This window comes from Lithobates pipiens, unplaced genomic scaffold (genome assembly GCF_037356315.1).
Source record: "Lithobates pipiens isolate NorthernLeopardFrog02 unplaced genomic scaffold, aLitPip1_a1.2 Scaffold_348, whole genome shotgun sequence".
Taxonomy (NCBI): domain Eukaryota; kingdom Metazoa; phylum Chordata; class Amphibia; order Anura; family Ranidae; genus Lithobates; species Lithobates pipiens.
Window position 1 is genome coordinate 23,270 of NW_027507810.1, and position 18,107 is coordinate 41,376.

The 18,107-nt window shown below is 44.8% G+C and overlaps 1 protein-coding gene across 1 annotated transcript in view; it reads right to left on the reverse strand.

Moving 5' to 3' along the window:
• The window catches only part of LOC143955171 (importin-13), a gene marked incomplete at its 3' end in the record, with an annotated part of 39,166 nt that extends 21,342 nt beyond the window's left edge, over nt 1-17,824 (reverse strand). Inside the window, 5 exon segments of the mRNA XM_077465265.1 lie at nt 2,630-2,777; nt 6,206-6,326; nt 10,897-11,063; nt 16,132-16,273; nt 17,637-17,824. Of these exon segments, the coding sequence (XP_077321391.1) occupies nt 2,630-2,777; nt 6,206-6,326; nt 10,897-11,063; nt 16,132-16,273; nt 17,637-17,809 (751 nt within the window).
• Between the last annotated feature and the right edge of the window lie 283 nt (nt 17,825-18,107).

The window sequence follows — 18,107 nt, forward strand, 5'->3', positions numbered from 1 at the left end:
GTCACGAAAATTCTCGTACAACAGAAGAAAATAAATAAAAAAATCGGAAGTGATGTCATGTGTTGTAATGAATTTGTATTTTCGGACAACAACTGAACTGACTAAACGAAAATGCTCCGATCTGATATCGTACGAGGAAAATTTTTCGTGCTTGTCCGATTGAATAATATCAGATGAATTGTTGCGATTGGCTCTCGAAAGCTCTATACGAATGATTCGATTATCGTACGATCGTGACGAAAGCGGCATTTTTCGTTGCGTTTTTTTTTTTTGGGATCGTGTATACGGACCATAAAGGCCTCATGGACATGGCTGCTGGTAAACGGACGTTTAGGAGCAGCTGGGAATTTTTCAGCTGCCCCTGAACTCTCCTCTATGTAATCTTATCAGTACATGTACACGGGGTTGTTTATAGTCGTTTCTAGGCAGTTGAGTTTAGAAGAAAAAAAATTAAAAATAAAATGGTTTCAGGCGGATATTCAGAGGCATTTGAAACGCCAAATGCCTGTAAAAGCTTGTAAATGTTGCTCAACACGCGTTTCGTTTACAGAAGTTTTTCATTTTAAACAAAAAAATAATATATAAATATTGCAGTCCCGCTAAAAGTCACTGATCACTGCCATTACTAGTATAAAAAAATAAACATTAATTCTATAAAAAAACATTTATCAGTGTATAATACGCACAGGCGTATAACACGCACCCCAAATTAAGAGAGACGTTTCAGGAAAAAAAAAAAAAAAAAAACTTTTTTAAAAAGATAAATCACTTTCAAGCAACATAATAACATAATTGGTCAGTGCCCATCAATGCAGCCCGATTAGTGCCCATCTGCAGCTTCAGTGCAGCCCGATCTGCACCCATCTGCAGCTTCAATGCAGCCTGATCTGCGCCCATCTGCAGCCTGATCTGCGCCCATCTCCGCCATCAATGTAGCTCCCCATCTCTCGCAGGAAAATCACTGAGCCGTCATCTCCTGTTTACTCGGCTCTCAGTCAGCAGTCACATACACAGTCCCGCCTCCGCCATCGGCACTGGACCAGCTCCTGTGATAGACAGAACACTGGTCCAATGCCGGTGGCGGAGGCGGGACTGTGTGTGTGATGTGAGAGCCGAGGAAGAGCAAAGTGGAGAGGAGATGACAGCTCAGTAAATTCCAGCGGCACTCACCCCCCCTCCGAGGTACACTCTCGCGTATAACATGCACCCGTGATTTTCAGGGGGAAAAAAGTGCAAGTTATACGTTGATAAATACCGTATATCCCATAGTTTGTAGGCGCTATAAACATAGTTACATAGTTAGTCAGGTTGAAAAAAGACACAAGTCCATCTAGTTCAACAAATAAAGTCTGCGCAAACCAATCAATAGATGCTTAGCTTATTAGAAGAATACATTTTGTCCTAAATTGATGAATAAATTAGATTTTTACATTTTTTTTAGACATGTTTAAAAGCAGAAATGAAAAAAAAAATAGATTTTTTTTTTTTTGCAAAATTTTCTTTTTTTTTTTGTTTATAGCGCAAAAAAAAAATAAAAAAATGAAGGCGAGATCAAATTCCATCAAAAGAAAGCTCTACTTGTGTTTTAAAAAAAAAAAAAAAAAATTTATTTGGGTACAACGTCGCACGACCGCGCAATGGTCAGTTAGACCCCTTTCACACCAGGGCGTTTTGCAGGCGCTATAGCGCTAGAAATAGCGCCTGCAATCCGCCCTAAAGAAGCTGCACCATTGTATGTAGTGTGAAACCCCCGAGGGCTTTCACACTACAGCGGTGCGCTGGCAGGACGTCAGAAAAAAGTCCTGCCAGCAGCTTCTTTGGAGCGGTGAAGGAGCGGTGTGTTTACCGCTCCTCCACCGCTGCTCCCCATTGAAATCAATGGGGCAGCGCTGCATTACCGCCGGCAAAACGCCACTATTGCGGCGTATTGCCGGCGGTTTTGATCCTTTCTCGGCCGCTGGGGGGGGGGGTAAAAGCACCCCACTAGCGGCCGAAATGCGCCGCAAATCCGATGGTAAAACACCGCTAATAGCGGCATTTTACCGCCGACGCAATGGGCGGTGTGAAAGGGGTCTTAAACTGCTGCATCATTGTTTACCGCTCCTCCACTGCTGCTCCCCATTGAAATCAATGGGGCAGCGCTGTAATACCGCCGTAAAAACACCGCTATTGCGTCGTATTGCCTGCGGTTTTGACCCTTTCTCGGCCGCGGGGGGGGGGGGCGTAAAAGCACCCCGCTAGCAGCCGAAATGCGCCGCAAGTTTTACCGCCGACGCTATGGGCGGTGTGGTGTGAAAGGGGTCTTAAAGTAACGCAGTGCCGTTTCGCAAAAAATGGCCTGGTCATGAGTGGCGGGGGGGGAATCAATCTTCGAGAGGTCAAGTGGTTAATGTCACTTTAAGCTTTGCCAATAAAACCTGGAAGCTGATTGGTTTCCATGCACAGCTGCACCAGGATTTTGCACTTAGTAAATCAGAAGAGCACAGCTTCTCCCGTTATGTGGGCTGCACACCCTCCTGTGGGCAAGGCCTATACTCAGGGGGTCTGCTGAATCCACCCAAAAAAAAAAAAAAATCCTGAAGAGGAGAAATAAAATAAATAAACACTTTTACAAAGCAGCTTTCCTTACCGATAGTAAACATGACCGTGTCGGCGAGCTGCACGTTGTTGATGTTGATCCGAGGGATGAGGCCGATGAGCCCGGGGACGACGTCCGAATAGTTGACATCCACAGTCTCTGCGATGGACTGGAAGCCGTACAACAAAGCTTCTGTGTGCTGGAGGACAGAACAGATACACAGTAGAGTTAGCCCAATTTTTTCGTGTAATGTGAAAAATTATGTTACGCCACAAGAAACGTGAGAGAATCATAATATTCATTTTATTCTAAGCAAAAAAAAATAAAAAAAATTGTAATTCACGTTTTATCCAGAATCCTGCAGCTCTACGGTACTCGTACTCTTTTTGGAGTGTTATTAAACCCACATCATACAAAAAAAAAATTAAAAAAAATCAGTCACTATGAGATTCCTTTTCTGCAAAAAAAAAAAAAAAAAAAAAAAAACCTGGTTGATCCTGCTGCTCTCTATCTCCCCCTTCTGTCCATGTCCTCAATTCTAGGGATTTCACAGCAGTGTTGGCAGCTCTGCACATGCTCAGTTTTCACTGAGTTTCTATGCTGAGCATTTCCTCCCTATCACATCTGAGCAGCCCATGTGACTATGGAGTCACACATGTGGGCGTATACACATGATGACAGCCCACTCTCTTCTCCATGCCCACTAACCAGCTAAACACAATGGCGGGGGGGGGGGGGGGGGGGAGGAACGGGATATTACATGTAGATTAATGTAGGTTTCACCTCCCTCTTATTCTAAGACACAGACTGGGAGGGGCGTGACACAGGATGTGATTGGCAGAAATCCGCCCACACCATGTTATTTCCATGAAATAATAAAGATTTGATACATACACACATACATATATATATACACACACACTTTTGTTATTTTTCCATAATATTTTATATATATATATATATATATATATATATATATATATATATATATATATATATATATATATATATATATATATATATATATATATATACACACATACTATCTATTAAATAAAAAAAAAATATATATATATATATATATATATATATATATATATATATATATATATATATATATATACACACACACACACACACACAAAAAAATTAAATATTTTTATAATTATATATATATATATATATTTTTTTTTTTTTTTTTTTGTTGATATAAACAGTATATTGATATAATATATATTTTTTTTTACTCTGTATTCCAAAGGCTTTTTTTTTTTTTTTTTTACATGTCAGCAACAGAGGACTAGAAGCTCCTCCTGCTTATGTTTCCCTGCAGACAGGCTGGGAGAGAGCCGGGTCATGTGACAGCTGGATATCCATTAGTAAAAAAGGGACTTCGATTTATTTTATTTTTTTATTAAAATAATTACAGAGCCGTCATCTCCATACAGAAATAGAAGGGAGAATGTAAACTATACATTGTGTGTGTTTAGTATCAATAACAGTGGAGCAAATACCTGCTGTATCATACTTGATGTGATTTGACATTACAGTGGAACCTTGGATTGAGAGCATAACCCGCTCCAGGAGAATTCTTGTAATCCAAAGCACTCGCATATTTCCCCATAGAAGTCAATAGAAACTAAAGCCGCGTACACACGGGCGGACTGTCTCGCCAACTTAGTCCACGGAAACACATTTCAGCGGACAGTCCGCTCGTGTGTGGGCTTCAGCGGACTTTTTCAGCGTGCAGTCTGGCGGACTAAGTATTTCGGAATTTCCGTAATTTTGTCCGTCAGACTTTGGTTTCAGCGGACAGTCCGCTCGTGAGTAGGCTAGTTGGACGGACTAAGTATGGCGCATGCTCAGAAAGGATTTACACGGCGGAAGGTTGCATTGCTGTGTATTGGACTTCCTATTTCTAGTCCCGTCGTACGTGCTGTACACGTCATCGCGCAAACTTTCGGCGGACTGTTTTGCATCCGTGTGTGGTCAAGTCCGTTCATTCGAAAGTAGGACGGACTGTCCGTCGGTTTGTCTGACGGACTTAGTTGGCCAGACAGTCCGCCCGTGTGTACGCGGCTTTAGATAATTCATTCCGCATTGATTTCTATTACATGCAATACCGCATGTGGCCAGAGGTGGGGGGGGTGCCGGAGAGCCTCGGAAATACTCGAGGACAGCTCGGCAAGGCTGGGAAACACTCGGGAACAGAGTATTTCTGAGTATTTTTGAGTATTTTTGAGTGACTGAGTATTTCCAAACGGCTCCAAACCGTTCTGAGCGTCCCCGGCGCCCCCGCATCTCTGGCCAAATGCGGTACTGCACACCCCATTAGCTTGAATTCTGCTAGTTTTGTGAGACAACACTCACAAACTGAGTCAGATTTAAAAAAAAAAAAAAAAAGTTACTCATCTTACTCATCTTTCAAAACGCTCGTTAACCACGCTACTCGTAAACCAAGGTTCCACTGTATTGGGTATTTGTACCAATTTTATAACTTTGGACCCATTGATATTAGCCTGACGTACAGCTCTTACAGGCAGCTCTCTGTCTGGCAGGGCATGCTTAGGGGTCCCATGAAAAAGGCCAAAATAGAATATAGAAGGATGGGAGCACCACAGGTTTGAATCAAGTCAAATAAACGTTTATCTTGACACCATGTAAGAGGAGAGAGCCGACACATTTTGGGGACTCAACTTCCTCCTTCCCACAGACAAATTGTGCACAATGGACAAGACAGCAGCTTAGAATGATCACAAGTCGCCAGTCGGAGAGATCGGTGGAGGGCTCCCATTAGAAATCACAAGGCCCCGTACATCCTGCCTGACCGGGCCCCACCCCCGAAAATATCAAAATGTAATTTTCACTGAAAACACAGAAAATCTTTATTAGCGGACAGAAACATAACATAAAACTAATTTCTGCTAAGTCTAAAAGATAAAAAAGTTAATAAAGTTCTGTGTGTAAATGAGGTCTTGGGGCTCATTCACACAAGCGCTGTGGTCTGTATAGTGTAAATCTGTGTTTTTTTGGGGGTTTTTTTTATGTGGCTTTTGCCATGTGCAGGCAGCCCATGTTACACTTTAGGAACGCAGCAGCTGTATGAACGGGTCCTAAGTGGACAGGCGGGTGGATGCAGGTGAAAGACCTCAAAACACAGACAAACGTGCAGTCAGGGTCACTCACCCGCACCTGAGCACTTATCAAATTAGGACCTGCGGCTGTGTTCATACACAGGGAGCGGGGGATCAGATGTGGGCAACACACAAAAAGGGGGGATCAGTGCGGTGGGACAGGAGGACAATTACAGGATGATGCATTCTGTAATTGTGCCTGTGTCTCTCCCTCCAGCAGCTGAAAGCAGGCAGCAGGGAGAGTGGGAGAAACCAGCTTTTAGCTGCTGGAGGAAGGACACAGACAGACACAGTGCATCGTTCTGTAATTGTCCTCCTGTCTTGCCGATCCCCCTACTGTTTGGGTCTCCCCCTGTGTGCCGGGGCCCCCTACAGGTGGTACCCCTGTCGGCAGCACTGGATAGGCGACTGGTGATCCTTCTAATACTGGTTAAAAAGAAAAAACACTATCAGCACGCAGAGAAATCTCTTTTCCTGGTGTCCCAAAACTTACCTGCCAGGATGTGGGTTGGTCTGAGGAGGTCAGGAGGCGACCGAGTTTCTCATACAAGTTACTGAGCAGCTCAGCGCCCAGCATCTCATAGACATACATGAGGGTGTCAGAGATGTCAACTCTGTAGGAGAAAGATACAGGGGGTTATTCACATGCCGGGTGAGGGTGAAATGTGCCATGGTTTTATGAAATGCTCACATTATTCCACACTGAGAGACCAGTCACTCCTTGGCCAAACATCTGTGGATATTATGGTATATTTACAGATAAGCAACAGTGAGAACTTCCATGTATAGGATGTGATGGGTCCCACAACCAGAACCTGGACCTTCCACCAGAAGTATTCATGATGGAAAATATTTAATATAATCCATAGCAACTTAAGCTACCTTGAATTTAACGGTTTTAGCAAGTGAAAAGACGACACTCTTTGGTTGCTATAAACAAGAACACATCCTCAGGCGCAATGCTGTTTTTAACACCTTCCCACCTGGCCTATAGCAGAATGATGGACGGGGGGGGGTGCTTTATTCTGAGTGGACATCATATGACGTCCTTCAGAATGGGCCTCCCAGTGCAGCAATCCGTGGTGCGGCATGTCCCTCGGACACACCGCCTCACCAATCTCGGTAATGCCTGTCAGTGTCCACAAGTGATGCCAAACAGTGCCCATCAGTGCTGCGAATTAGAGCACATCGGGGATGCCTGTCAGAGCCCATCAGTGCCTCCTCACCAGTGCCCATCACTGCAGCCTCACCAGCACTGGCGCCTCCCCCTTGACCAGTGCCCCCATAGCAAGCCGCTTGCTATAAGAGCACTGGTGCGCGCTCGCTCCTGAGCCCTGCTCAATGCATCTATAAGACACACAGATCCATGGCTCGGCCCTGCCACCAGCTCTCTCCTCATTGGCTTACTGGCTGTGACTGACAACATTGGGAGCCAATGGCTAACGCTGCTGTCTCAGCCAATGAGGAGAGGGAGTCCCAGGACAGCTGAGGCTCTTGTGTACAACGCTGGTTCGAGAGGGAGCTCAGGTGAGTATTTGGGGGGAGGGGGAAGCAGCAGCACACTAAAGGTTTTTTTACTTTCATGCATAATATGCACCTTCAGCTTGTACAATCACTTTAAGAAAGCAAAGCAGGTCCTATGGCAAAGGTACCTTGTTCAATGTAGGTATCCCACGCCTCACAAAAGGGGTCCTGCGTTGCTCCGAAGTGTTGTACCTTACCTCTGTGGTGTGATCGATGGAATAAAGTTTGGAAAACCTTTTCTAGATCTATGGTGTGCTAGTTATATACTGTATACTCTTGCTTATAACGTTACTGGTCTCCAGCTGGTAGTTGCTACAACACCCACGTAATTTTCTGCCCATGCCAGGAATGTGTGCAATGGAAATATTATATGTGACATGTATTGCTCAATAACAGGGAGCCATAAGAAGGGTCCTCCTTCCCCTTCCATGCGTACACAGATTCCTCCATGGTAAGAATAAAAACATTGCACTCCTCCAGATTATAAATTATGAAGCGCAGACCTGTGTAACCAGGGATGTAGATTTTATTTTCCTTACATGAAGGTCTCCCAGTCCTGCCATTCCAAAACTGCCCAGCAAGGGTCCAAGGGCATGTGCCTCTGCCTTATCGCCACTGCCCAGTAATGGTATGGGGAAATGTGCCCCTAACGTACTATCACTGCCCAGTGGCAGTCCCAGGAGATGTGCCTCTGCCTTTTCTCCACCGCCCAGTGATGGTATGGGGGGGAAAAGTGCTTCCACTGCTGAGCGGTGGTCCCAGGGGTTGCACCTCTGCGGTATAACCTGTGCCCAGCAACAGTCTTCAGAGATGGGCCTCTGCTGTTTTACCACTGCCCAGTGACGATTTGAGGGAATACAATACCACTGCTGCTCATCAACTGACCCAAGAGACGCACCTTTGTCATATCACCACTGCCCAGTGATGGTCCCTGGAGATGCCCCTCCTCCATATCACCACTGCCCAGCAACAGTCCGGAGAGACACACCTTTGTCATATCAATACTGCCCAGTGATGGTCCATGGGGATGCCCCTCCACCATTCCACCACTGTCCAGCAACAGTCCTGAGAGATGTGCCTCCACCATTGCCCAGCAACAGTCCCGAGAGATGTGTCTCCACCATATCACCACTGCCCAGCAACAGTCCTGAGAGATGTGCCTCCACCCTTCCACCACTGTCCAGCAACGGTCCTGAGAGATGTGCCTCCACCATATCACCACTGTCCAGCAACAATCCCAAGAGATGTGCCTCCACCATACCACCACTGTCCAGCAACGGTCCTGAGAGATGTGCCTCCACCATACCACCACTGTCCAGAAACAGCCCTGAGAGATGTGCCTCTACCATATCACCACTGTCCAGCAACAATCCTGAGAGATGTGCCTCTACCATATCACCACTGCCCAGCAACAATCCCGGGAGACACACCATCATATCACCACTGCCCAGTGATGGTCCCTGGAGATGCCCCTCCACCATACTACCCCTGCCCAGCAACAGTCCTGAGAGATGTGCCTCCACCATATCACCACTGCCCAGTGATGGTCCCTGGAGATGCCCCTCCACCATACTACCCCTGCCCAGCAACAGTCCTGAGAGATGTGCCTCCACCATATCACCACTGCCCAGCAACAGTCCTGAGAGATGTGCCTCCACCATATCACCACTGCCCAACAACAGTCCTGAGAGATGTGCCTCCACCATATCACCACTGCCCAGCAACAGTCCTGAGAGATGTGCCTCCACCATATCACCACTGCCCAACAACAGTCCTGAGAGATGTGCCTTCACCATATCACCACTGCCCAGCAACAGCCCTGAGAGATGTGCCTCCACCATATCACCACTGTCCAGCAACGGTCCTGAGCGATATGCATCCACCATTCCCCCACTGTCCACAAACAGTCCTGAGAGATGTGCCTCTACCATATCACCACTGTCCAGCAACAGTCCTGAGAGATGTGCCTCTACCATATCACCACTGCCCAGCAACAGTCCTGAGAGATGTGCCTCCACCATTGCCCAGCAACAGTCCTGAGAGATGTGCCTCCACCATATCACCACTGCCCAGCAACAGTCCTGAGAGATGTGCCCCCACCACATCACCACTGCCCAGCAACAGTCCTGAGAGATGTGCCCCCACCATATCACCACTGCCCAGCAACAGTCCTGAGAGATGTGCCCCCACCATATCGCCACTGCCCAGCAACAGCCCTGAGAGATGTGCCTCCACCATATCACCACTGCCCAGCAACAGTTCAGGGAAAAGTGCCACCGTCATACCACCACTGCCCGACGAGTGGATGGAGATCACATGATACACTTTACTCTTTCCCCATCATCCCCTCTTCCACCGATTTCACCCAGCCAGTCACTGTGCCTCTCTCTTTACCCGGAAAAAATGTACCCATCTCTTCCACTAACTTTATCTATTTTTACAAAAGGTTTAAGTGTTTATGTTCATTTTTTTTTTTATCTAAATGGTTTAGTTATCAAAACCCTTTGTACTTAAAGTGGTTCTAAAAGTTTTTTAACCTACATGCATACTCTGCATTATGTTAAGAAATGTTTGGCTACCTTTTCTACACCCCCCCCCCCTTTCCTAAACACCTACCCGTCTCCTGTGATCATATGTTTTGAGGCGAGAGCATGGGGCATAGCTATGCCATGCTGTGTGTGCATATATGGATGCACACAGCCCGGCCCAGGAGCACACCCACACAGGGGTGCCCCCATACACATGGGTTACTTTGGAGGCACCCACAGGAAGAAGATGCAGGCAGCACTGGTGGGGGACTGCTAAAGAAGAGGTAAGGGGCCGTTCTGTGTGATGTTGTTGCATAGAGAAGGTAAGTAAAAATCTTTATATTTTATTTTTTATAAAAATACATAAAAAAAAAAAAAAAAAAAAAAGAGAAGGTAATCTTTAGTATCCTTTTAACTGCATACCAGGGGCGGACTGACCATTGGGCCAATCGGGCACTGCCCGAGGGCCCCGGGCCACTAGGGGGCCCCCCATCAGGGTTGCCAGCCTCAGTAAAACCAGGGACAGTATGTAAAAATCTGTGGGTTTTTTTTTTACATCTGTCTCTGAAATGTCCCTTACCGACATCCTTTTGGACTAAAAATCCAGAGATTATAGCTGCCCCCCCTCTCCAGTACCTTCTCAGCCAATAGAAACATGTCTGTGTATACTGTGTGTACATGTATGTGTATACTGTGTGTGTGTGTGTATACTGTGTGGCCCCATAATCTCCTATTGCCCGGGGGCCCCATGAGTTGTCAGTCCACCCCTGCTGCATACACTGGAATGGCATGTGTTTCCAGCTGCTGCTTCCTGGATGCTTTAGAGGAAGGCTCGGACCCCCTTAACCCCCTCCCGTATCTACGCCCCAGATTGTGACAACACCGGAAACAACAATACAAATTATGATGCTCAACCATTTATGTTAAGGGAAGTCACTTAAATTATTTAGGTGTTCATTCTAAAAGCTTTGAAAGATTATGATTTCCGAAATCGAATATGTCTTTTGTCTCTTTTATTCGGAAAGACCCTCTATTCCTATCAACAGTAATATATGTGCAGAGATATGACAATAAAAAAAAAAAAAAACACTTTAAAATAAAAACCATTATCATCTTTATATCATTTCAGTACCTGTAGATTCGGAATTGTTCCTTCTCATCAGAGGACCAGGATGCATACTCGTCGTCAGCAGGGAACTGTGCCTTTTGCAACAACACATCCACCAGCTGGAAATAGACCGGCCTATACACCTGCAGATACACCGTCTGCTTCTCCGTCTCAAAAGACAAGATATCGTCCTGTGGGGGGGGGGGATGAAAGACTGAGAATGACCCATGTGATTGACTGGACTTAGAACGTGTGAAGTGCTGGAATTGATGAAGGTTCAAAATGAAGTCAGATGGCAGTGGTCTCTTTCATGTTGGGACCCTGATGTGGTTTTTGAGGAGTCGGATTATATGGACTTTTACTAGTATAAAAGAGAGAGGTCCAAGCTGTAGGGATTGCTCCAGAAATAATAATTTTTCAGAATAAAAGGGGTGAATCAAAATCTGACAGACAACGCATTTCAGGGATTATGTACAAATCCTCCTTCACCAAAGATCCCTTAGTAAAAAAAAGGAATACCCTAAATGCTAAAAGGTACGTTGGCTGCCAGGCAACCCAAGTAATCCAATAACTACAGCTTTTAAAAAGTTAAAAGATAAAGATAACAATCCTAAACTAACGATTTCCCATGACTAACCCCCGAGGGGGTGGAGTGAAATGTGTTGGGGGTGTGTCCTGGCTGGAGGCTATTAAAAAAAAAAAAAATCCATAAATATATATCCCATAGTTTGTAGAGGCTATAACATTCATTCACGTAAACCTAAAATATACACTTATTGGGATTTTTTTTTTTACCAAAAATATGTAGCAGAATACATATTGGCTTATTTTATGAAGAAATTCGATTTTTTTATTGGATATGTTTTATATCAGAAAGCAAAAAAAATAAAATTTATATAATATATATATATATATATATATATATATATATATATATATATATATATATATATATATATATATATATATATTATTTATTATTATTTTTTTGCTTTCCGATTTTTTTTATTGGATATGTTTTATATCAGAAAGCAAAAAATATATATATTTTTTTGCTTTCTGATATAAAACATATCCAATAAAAAAAACAGAAAGCAAAAAATAAATGTGCGTGTGTATATATATATACACACACACACACACACACACACACACACACACATACACATTTATTTTTTGCTTTCTGATATTTTTTTATTGGATATGTTTTATATCAGAAAGCAAAAAAAAAAAATTATATATAATTTTTTTTTTGCTTTCTGATATAAAACATAACCAATAAAAAAAATATCAGAAAGCAAAAAATAAATGTGCGTATATATATATATATATATATATATATATATATATATATATATATATATATATATATATATATATATATATATATATATATATATATATTTTTTTTTTTTTTTTTTTTTTTTTTTTGCTTTCTGATTTTTTTTATTGGATATGTTTTATATCAGAAAGCAAAAAATTTATATCAGAAAGCAAAAAAATATATATTTTTTGCTTTCTGATATAAAACATATCCAATAAAAAAAAAATTCAGAAAGCAAAATATGAATGAATGAATGAAATACTTATATAGCGCACAATGCGAACTGAATCGCCTCTAGGCACACACATACATATACATACATACACACGCACATTTATTTTTTGCTTTCTGATATTTTTTTATTGGATATGTTTTATATCAGAAAGCAAAAAAAAAAATGATATAGATATATATATATATATATATATATATATATCTATATCATTTTTTTTTTTTTTTGCTTTCTGATATAAAACATATCCAATAAAAAAAAAAAATCGAATTTTTTTTTTGGTCGCTCTTTTTTTGTTTATAGCGCAAAAAATAAAAAGCCGCAGAGGTGATGAAATACCACCAAAAGAAAGCTCTATTTGTGGTGGGAAAAAAAATGACAAATGTTATTTGGGTACAGCGGTCGCACAACCGCGCAATTCTCAGTTAGTAGTAAGTAATGCAGTGCCATATCGTAAAAAAATAGCCTGGTCAAGAAGGTGGGGGGGGGGGGGGGGGGGGTGTAAATCTTCCAGGTCAAGCGGTTAATATGTATTATTGGTAACTTGTTCTTTTTTTTTCATATGGATCTGTGCTGTAATGGGACTTTTTTTTTTTATTATTTTTTTTTTTTATTCGTTATTTAGGTTGTGTCTTTTTGTCCTCATTTGTGTATTTAATTTGTACAAAATTTTTCTTTTCATGAATACAATCTGATATAAGAAAAAAAAATAAAAAAAAAAGGAAGAAGAGGAACCACTTTTCTTTACAGGTAGACCTTATTTTAAAGTCTTTATACTACCGACGGAATCATTTGAAGGCAGACTTGTGCAGTGCAATCCGGAAAGTACTCACATCGCTTCACTTTTTCCACATTTTGTTATGTTGCAGCCTTATTCCAAAATGGATTAAATTCATTATTTTCCTCAAAATTCTACAAAACAATCCCCCATAATGACAACATGAAAGAAGTTTGTTTGAACTCTTTCAAATTTGTTAAGAATAATAAAAAAAAACAATCCCTTGTACATAAGTATCACCCATGACACTCAGCACTGAGCTCAGGTCCCTCCTGTTTCCACTAATCATCATTGAGATGTTGCTACAACTTGATTGGAGGTCACCTGTGGTAGATTCAGTTGATTGGACATGATGTGGAAAGGCACACACCTGTCTATAGAAGGTCCTCCAGGTAACAGTGCATGTCAGAGCACAATCCAAGCCATGAAGTCCAAGGAAATGTCTGTAGACCTCCGAGACAGGATTGTATGGAGGCACAGATCGGGGGAAGGGAACAGAAACATTTCTGCAGCATTGAAGATCCCAATGAGCACAGTGACCTCCATCACACATAAATGAGATCAGGCCGCATGGCCAAACTGAGCGATCGGGGGAGAAGGGCCTTAGGTGGTCACTCTGACAGAGCTCCAGTGTTTCTGTGGAGAGAGGAGAACTTTCCAGAAGAACAAAAATCTCTGCAGCTCTCCACCAATCAGGCCTGTATGGTGGAGTGGTCAGACGGAAGTCACTCCTCAGTAAAAGGCACATGACAGCCGCCTGGAGTTTGCCAAAAGGCACCTGAAGGACTCGCAGACCATGAGAAACAAAATTCTCTGGTCTGATGAAACAAAGATTGAACTCTTTGGCCTGAATGGCGCATGTCATGTCTGGAGGAAACCAGGCACCGCTCATCACCTGCCAATACCATCCCTACAGTGAAGCATGGTGGTGGAAGCATCCTGCTGTGGGGATGTTTTTCAGTGGCAGGCACTGGGAGACTAGTCAGGATGGAGGGAAAGATGAATGCAGCAATGTACAGAGACATCCTTGATGAAAACCTGCTCCAGAGCGCTCTGAACCTCAGACTGGGGCGAAGGTTCATCTTCCAACAGGACAACGACCCGAAGCACACAGCCAAGATAACAAAGGAGTGGCTACGGAACAACTCTGTGCATCTCCTTCAGTGGTCCAGCCAGAGCCCAGACCTGAACCCGATTGAACATCTCTGGAGAGATCTGAAAATGCCTGAGCACCGACCCTCCCCCATCCAACCTGATGGAGCTTGAGAAGTCCTACAAAGAAGAACGGGAGAAACTTCCCAAAAATAGGTGTGTAGATTGTAGCATCATACTCATCATACATCATACTCATCATACATCATACTCATCATACATCATACTCAGCATACATCATACTCATCATACATCATACTCATCATACATCATACTCATCATACATCATACTCAACAAGACTTGAGGATGTAATTGGTACCAAAGGAGCTTCACCAAAGTATTGAGCAAAGGCTGCGATACCCCTGTGCATGGGAGGAGCCCGCGATACCTCTGTGCATGGGAGGAGCCCGCGATACCTCTGTTCATGGGAGGAGCCCGCGATACCTCTGTTCATGGGAGGAGCCCGCGATACCTCTGTGCATGGGAGGAGCCCGCGATACCTCTGTGCATGGGAGGAGCCCGCGATACCTCTGTGCATGGGAGGAGCCCGCGATACCTCTGTGCATGGGAGGAGCCCGCGATACCTCTGTGCATGGGAGGAGCCCGCGATACCTATGTGCATGGGAGGAGCCCGCGATACCTATGTGCATGGGAGGAGCCCGCGATACCTATGTGCATGGGAGGAGCCCGCGATACCTATGTGCATGGGAGGAGCCCGCGATACCTATGTGCATGGGAGGAGCCCGCGATACCTATGTGCATGGGAGGAGCCCGCGATACCTATGTGCATGGGAGGAGCCCGCGATACCTATGTGCATGGGAGGAGCCCGCGATACCTATGTGCATGGGAGGAGCCCGCGATACCTCTGTGCATGGGAGGAGCCCGCGATACCTCTGTGCATGGGAGGAGCCCGCGATACCTCTGTGCATGGGAGGAGCCCGCGATACCTCTGTGCATGGGAGGAGCCCGCGATACCTCTGTGCATGGGAGGAGCCCGCGATACCTCTGTGCATGGGAGGAGCCCGCGATACCTCTGTGCATGGGAGGAGCCCGCGATACCTCTGTGCATGGGAGGAGCCCGCGATACCTCTGTGCATGGGAGGAGCCCGCGATACCTCTGTGCATGGGAGGAGCCCGCGATACCTCTGTGCATGGGAGGAGCCCGCGATACCTCTGTGCATGGGAGGAGCCCGCGATACCTCTGTGCATGGGAGGAGCCCGCGATACCTCTGTGCATGGGAGGAGCCCGCGATACCTCTGTGCATGGGAGGAGCCCGCGATACCTCTGTGCATGGGAGGAGCCCGCGATACCTCTGTGCATGGGAGGAGCCCGCGATACCTCTGTACATGGGAGGAGCCCGCGATACCTATGTACATGGGAGGAGCCCGCGATACCTATGTACATGGGAGGAGCCCGCGATACCTATGTACATGGGAGGAGCCCGCGATACTTATGTACATGGGAGGAGCCTGCGATACTTATGTACATGAGATTTTTTCCCTTTTTATTTTTAATAATTTTGCAAAGATTTCAAACAAACTTCTTTCCCATTGTTATTATGGGGTATTGTTTGCAGAATTTTGAGGAAAATAATGGATTCAATCCATTTTGGAATAAGGCTGTAACATAACAAAATGTGGAAAAAGCGAAGCGCTGTGAAGACTTTCCAGATGCACTGTAAGGGAAGTTCACAGATACAAAAAAGGGTTATCCAGAAGCCCCACTGACTGAGCTGAACGATGATCATCACAATGAAGAAAGCGTACAAACCTGCAGCGTGTACCAGAAGGTCAGCGTGAGGGAGCTGGTGGTTTCGTTGACTGGATAATGACCCGGAATACCAGTGCAGAACATGATCATATTAACCAGAGCCAGAAAACTTTGCCAGTGATCCACCTGATCCAAGAGAGCCCTGTGACAGAGGACAGAGAGGAGATTGGAGATTCTGTACTCTGCAGCGGATACAATGAACAATAGTCATCTGTGACTGAGGAAGGCAATGTAACTAGATACACATTGTAGATTTTTGAAGAAACTCAGACTGACCAATGAGGGACAACAGAACCTGAATTATAATATAACAAAAGAATACGTGCTTTTCTACAGGTCACATGAACAGTTCTCTTTGGTGTTAAGCTTTGTATTCCGAATTAAAGGAATATTGGCAACAATATATCATTTAAAGGGGTGGGCCAGGGAAAAAATAAATAAATAAAAGTCAGCAGCTTCAAACACTGTAGCTGCTGACTTAAAGTGGTTGTAAACCCTTACAAACCACTTTGACCCACAGGTAAGCCTAGATTAAGGCTTACCTGTAGGTCCAAGCAATATCTCCTAAACCTATATGATTTAGGAGATATTTGCCCGAAAACGGGCACCGCTGTCTACGGCGCATGCGCCGTAGACAGCGGCGCGCAGGCGCAGTGAGCGCGGCATTCTCAGCGACGGAGCTGCCGCGCGTGTCGGTTCCCGTGCGCATGCGCGGGAGTGACGTCATCGCGGCTTCGCCGAATGACAGCGGCGGAGCTGCGAGACCCCACCAACAAGATGGATGCGGCGGACTACAGGGGACAGCGGCGACTTCGCTGGCTCCTGTGTCAGGTAAGTGACACATAATTGACTACTATGCGATACGATGCGATGCGATGCACAGTAGTCCATTATGCTTTACCTTTGCAGGGAATGAAAGAGGAAGTAAAGCCATCAGGGTTTACTTCCTCTTTAATAAGCACTTACCTTTCTAGGGTGCCCGCAACGTCAGCCGCCCGAGGCCGACTCGTCTCTTGGGTCTGGGCGCCGCCATTCAAAGTAAGGGAAACAGGCAGTGGAGCCTTGCGGCTGCAATACCCATTTCCTACTGCGCATGCGCGAGTCGCGCAGCGCTTTGTGAATGGGGGGCGCGCGCTGTGTTGTGGGACACAAACAGTTCCCACAACACACCGCGCCCCATTCCCCAGAAAGACAACGCGAGGAGGAGGAGGAGGAGAAGACAGAAGATCACCACGGAATAGGAAGAGGCAGATTAGGACAATCTGCCTAGCAACAGCCATTTCTGGTAGGTGAAAACATTTTATTTTTATTTTTTTTGCAGCCTTTTTATGCATTATTTTATTTAATTTTTTCATTTTTTTTTTTTAGGGTGGACCTCCCCTTTAACTGCTTCATTGCAAAATGACAGACGGGTGGGAACCCTTTTGTTCTTGATCGGTGTGTAAACGTGTGATGCTCACATCAACCTGTTTGGAAGTCTGTGGTTTGGAAACCCCCCTACGTACCGTGAATGGTTCTCTCCGAGCGCAACTATAACTCGGCAGATGCCGTGCGAGGTCTCGATGTCGCCGTTCTGCACGGCTTGCTGTAGCTGTTCCTGTAGTCCGAGCGCCTGGGGGATGAGCTTCAGCAGCGTGTTGACGTACCTGGAAAAGGAAACATTACACAGAGAATCCATCACTGATCATCACTGAAAGGGTTAAACATTTAATTGGACATAACTCAGCAGATCTGGATCCATCTATGAACCAGCGGAAGTTTTCCTCCCCATGGTTCCTGTGTCAGCCATGATGAAGCAATGATAAGAGCAGGGGTAGAGGGGTAGGTGACCTTGGAGAGATGGACATCTACCGCAACATGGAGGAGAGCAAAGGTCACCGGGGGGGGGGGGGGGGGGCAGCACAATTTTAGTTTAAAGTAGATCTAAGGCTTAAAACATTTTTTTTCACCATAATGCATTCCTTGTATTAAGGTAA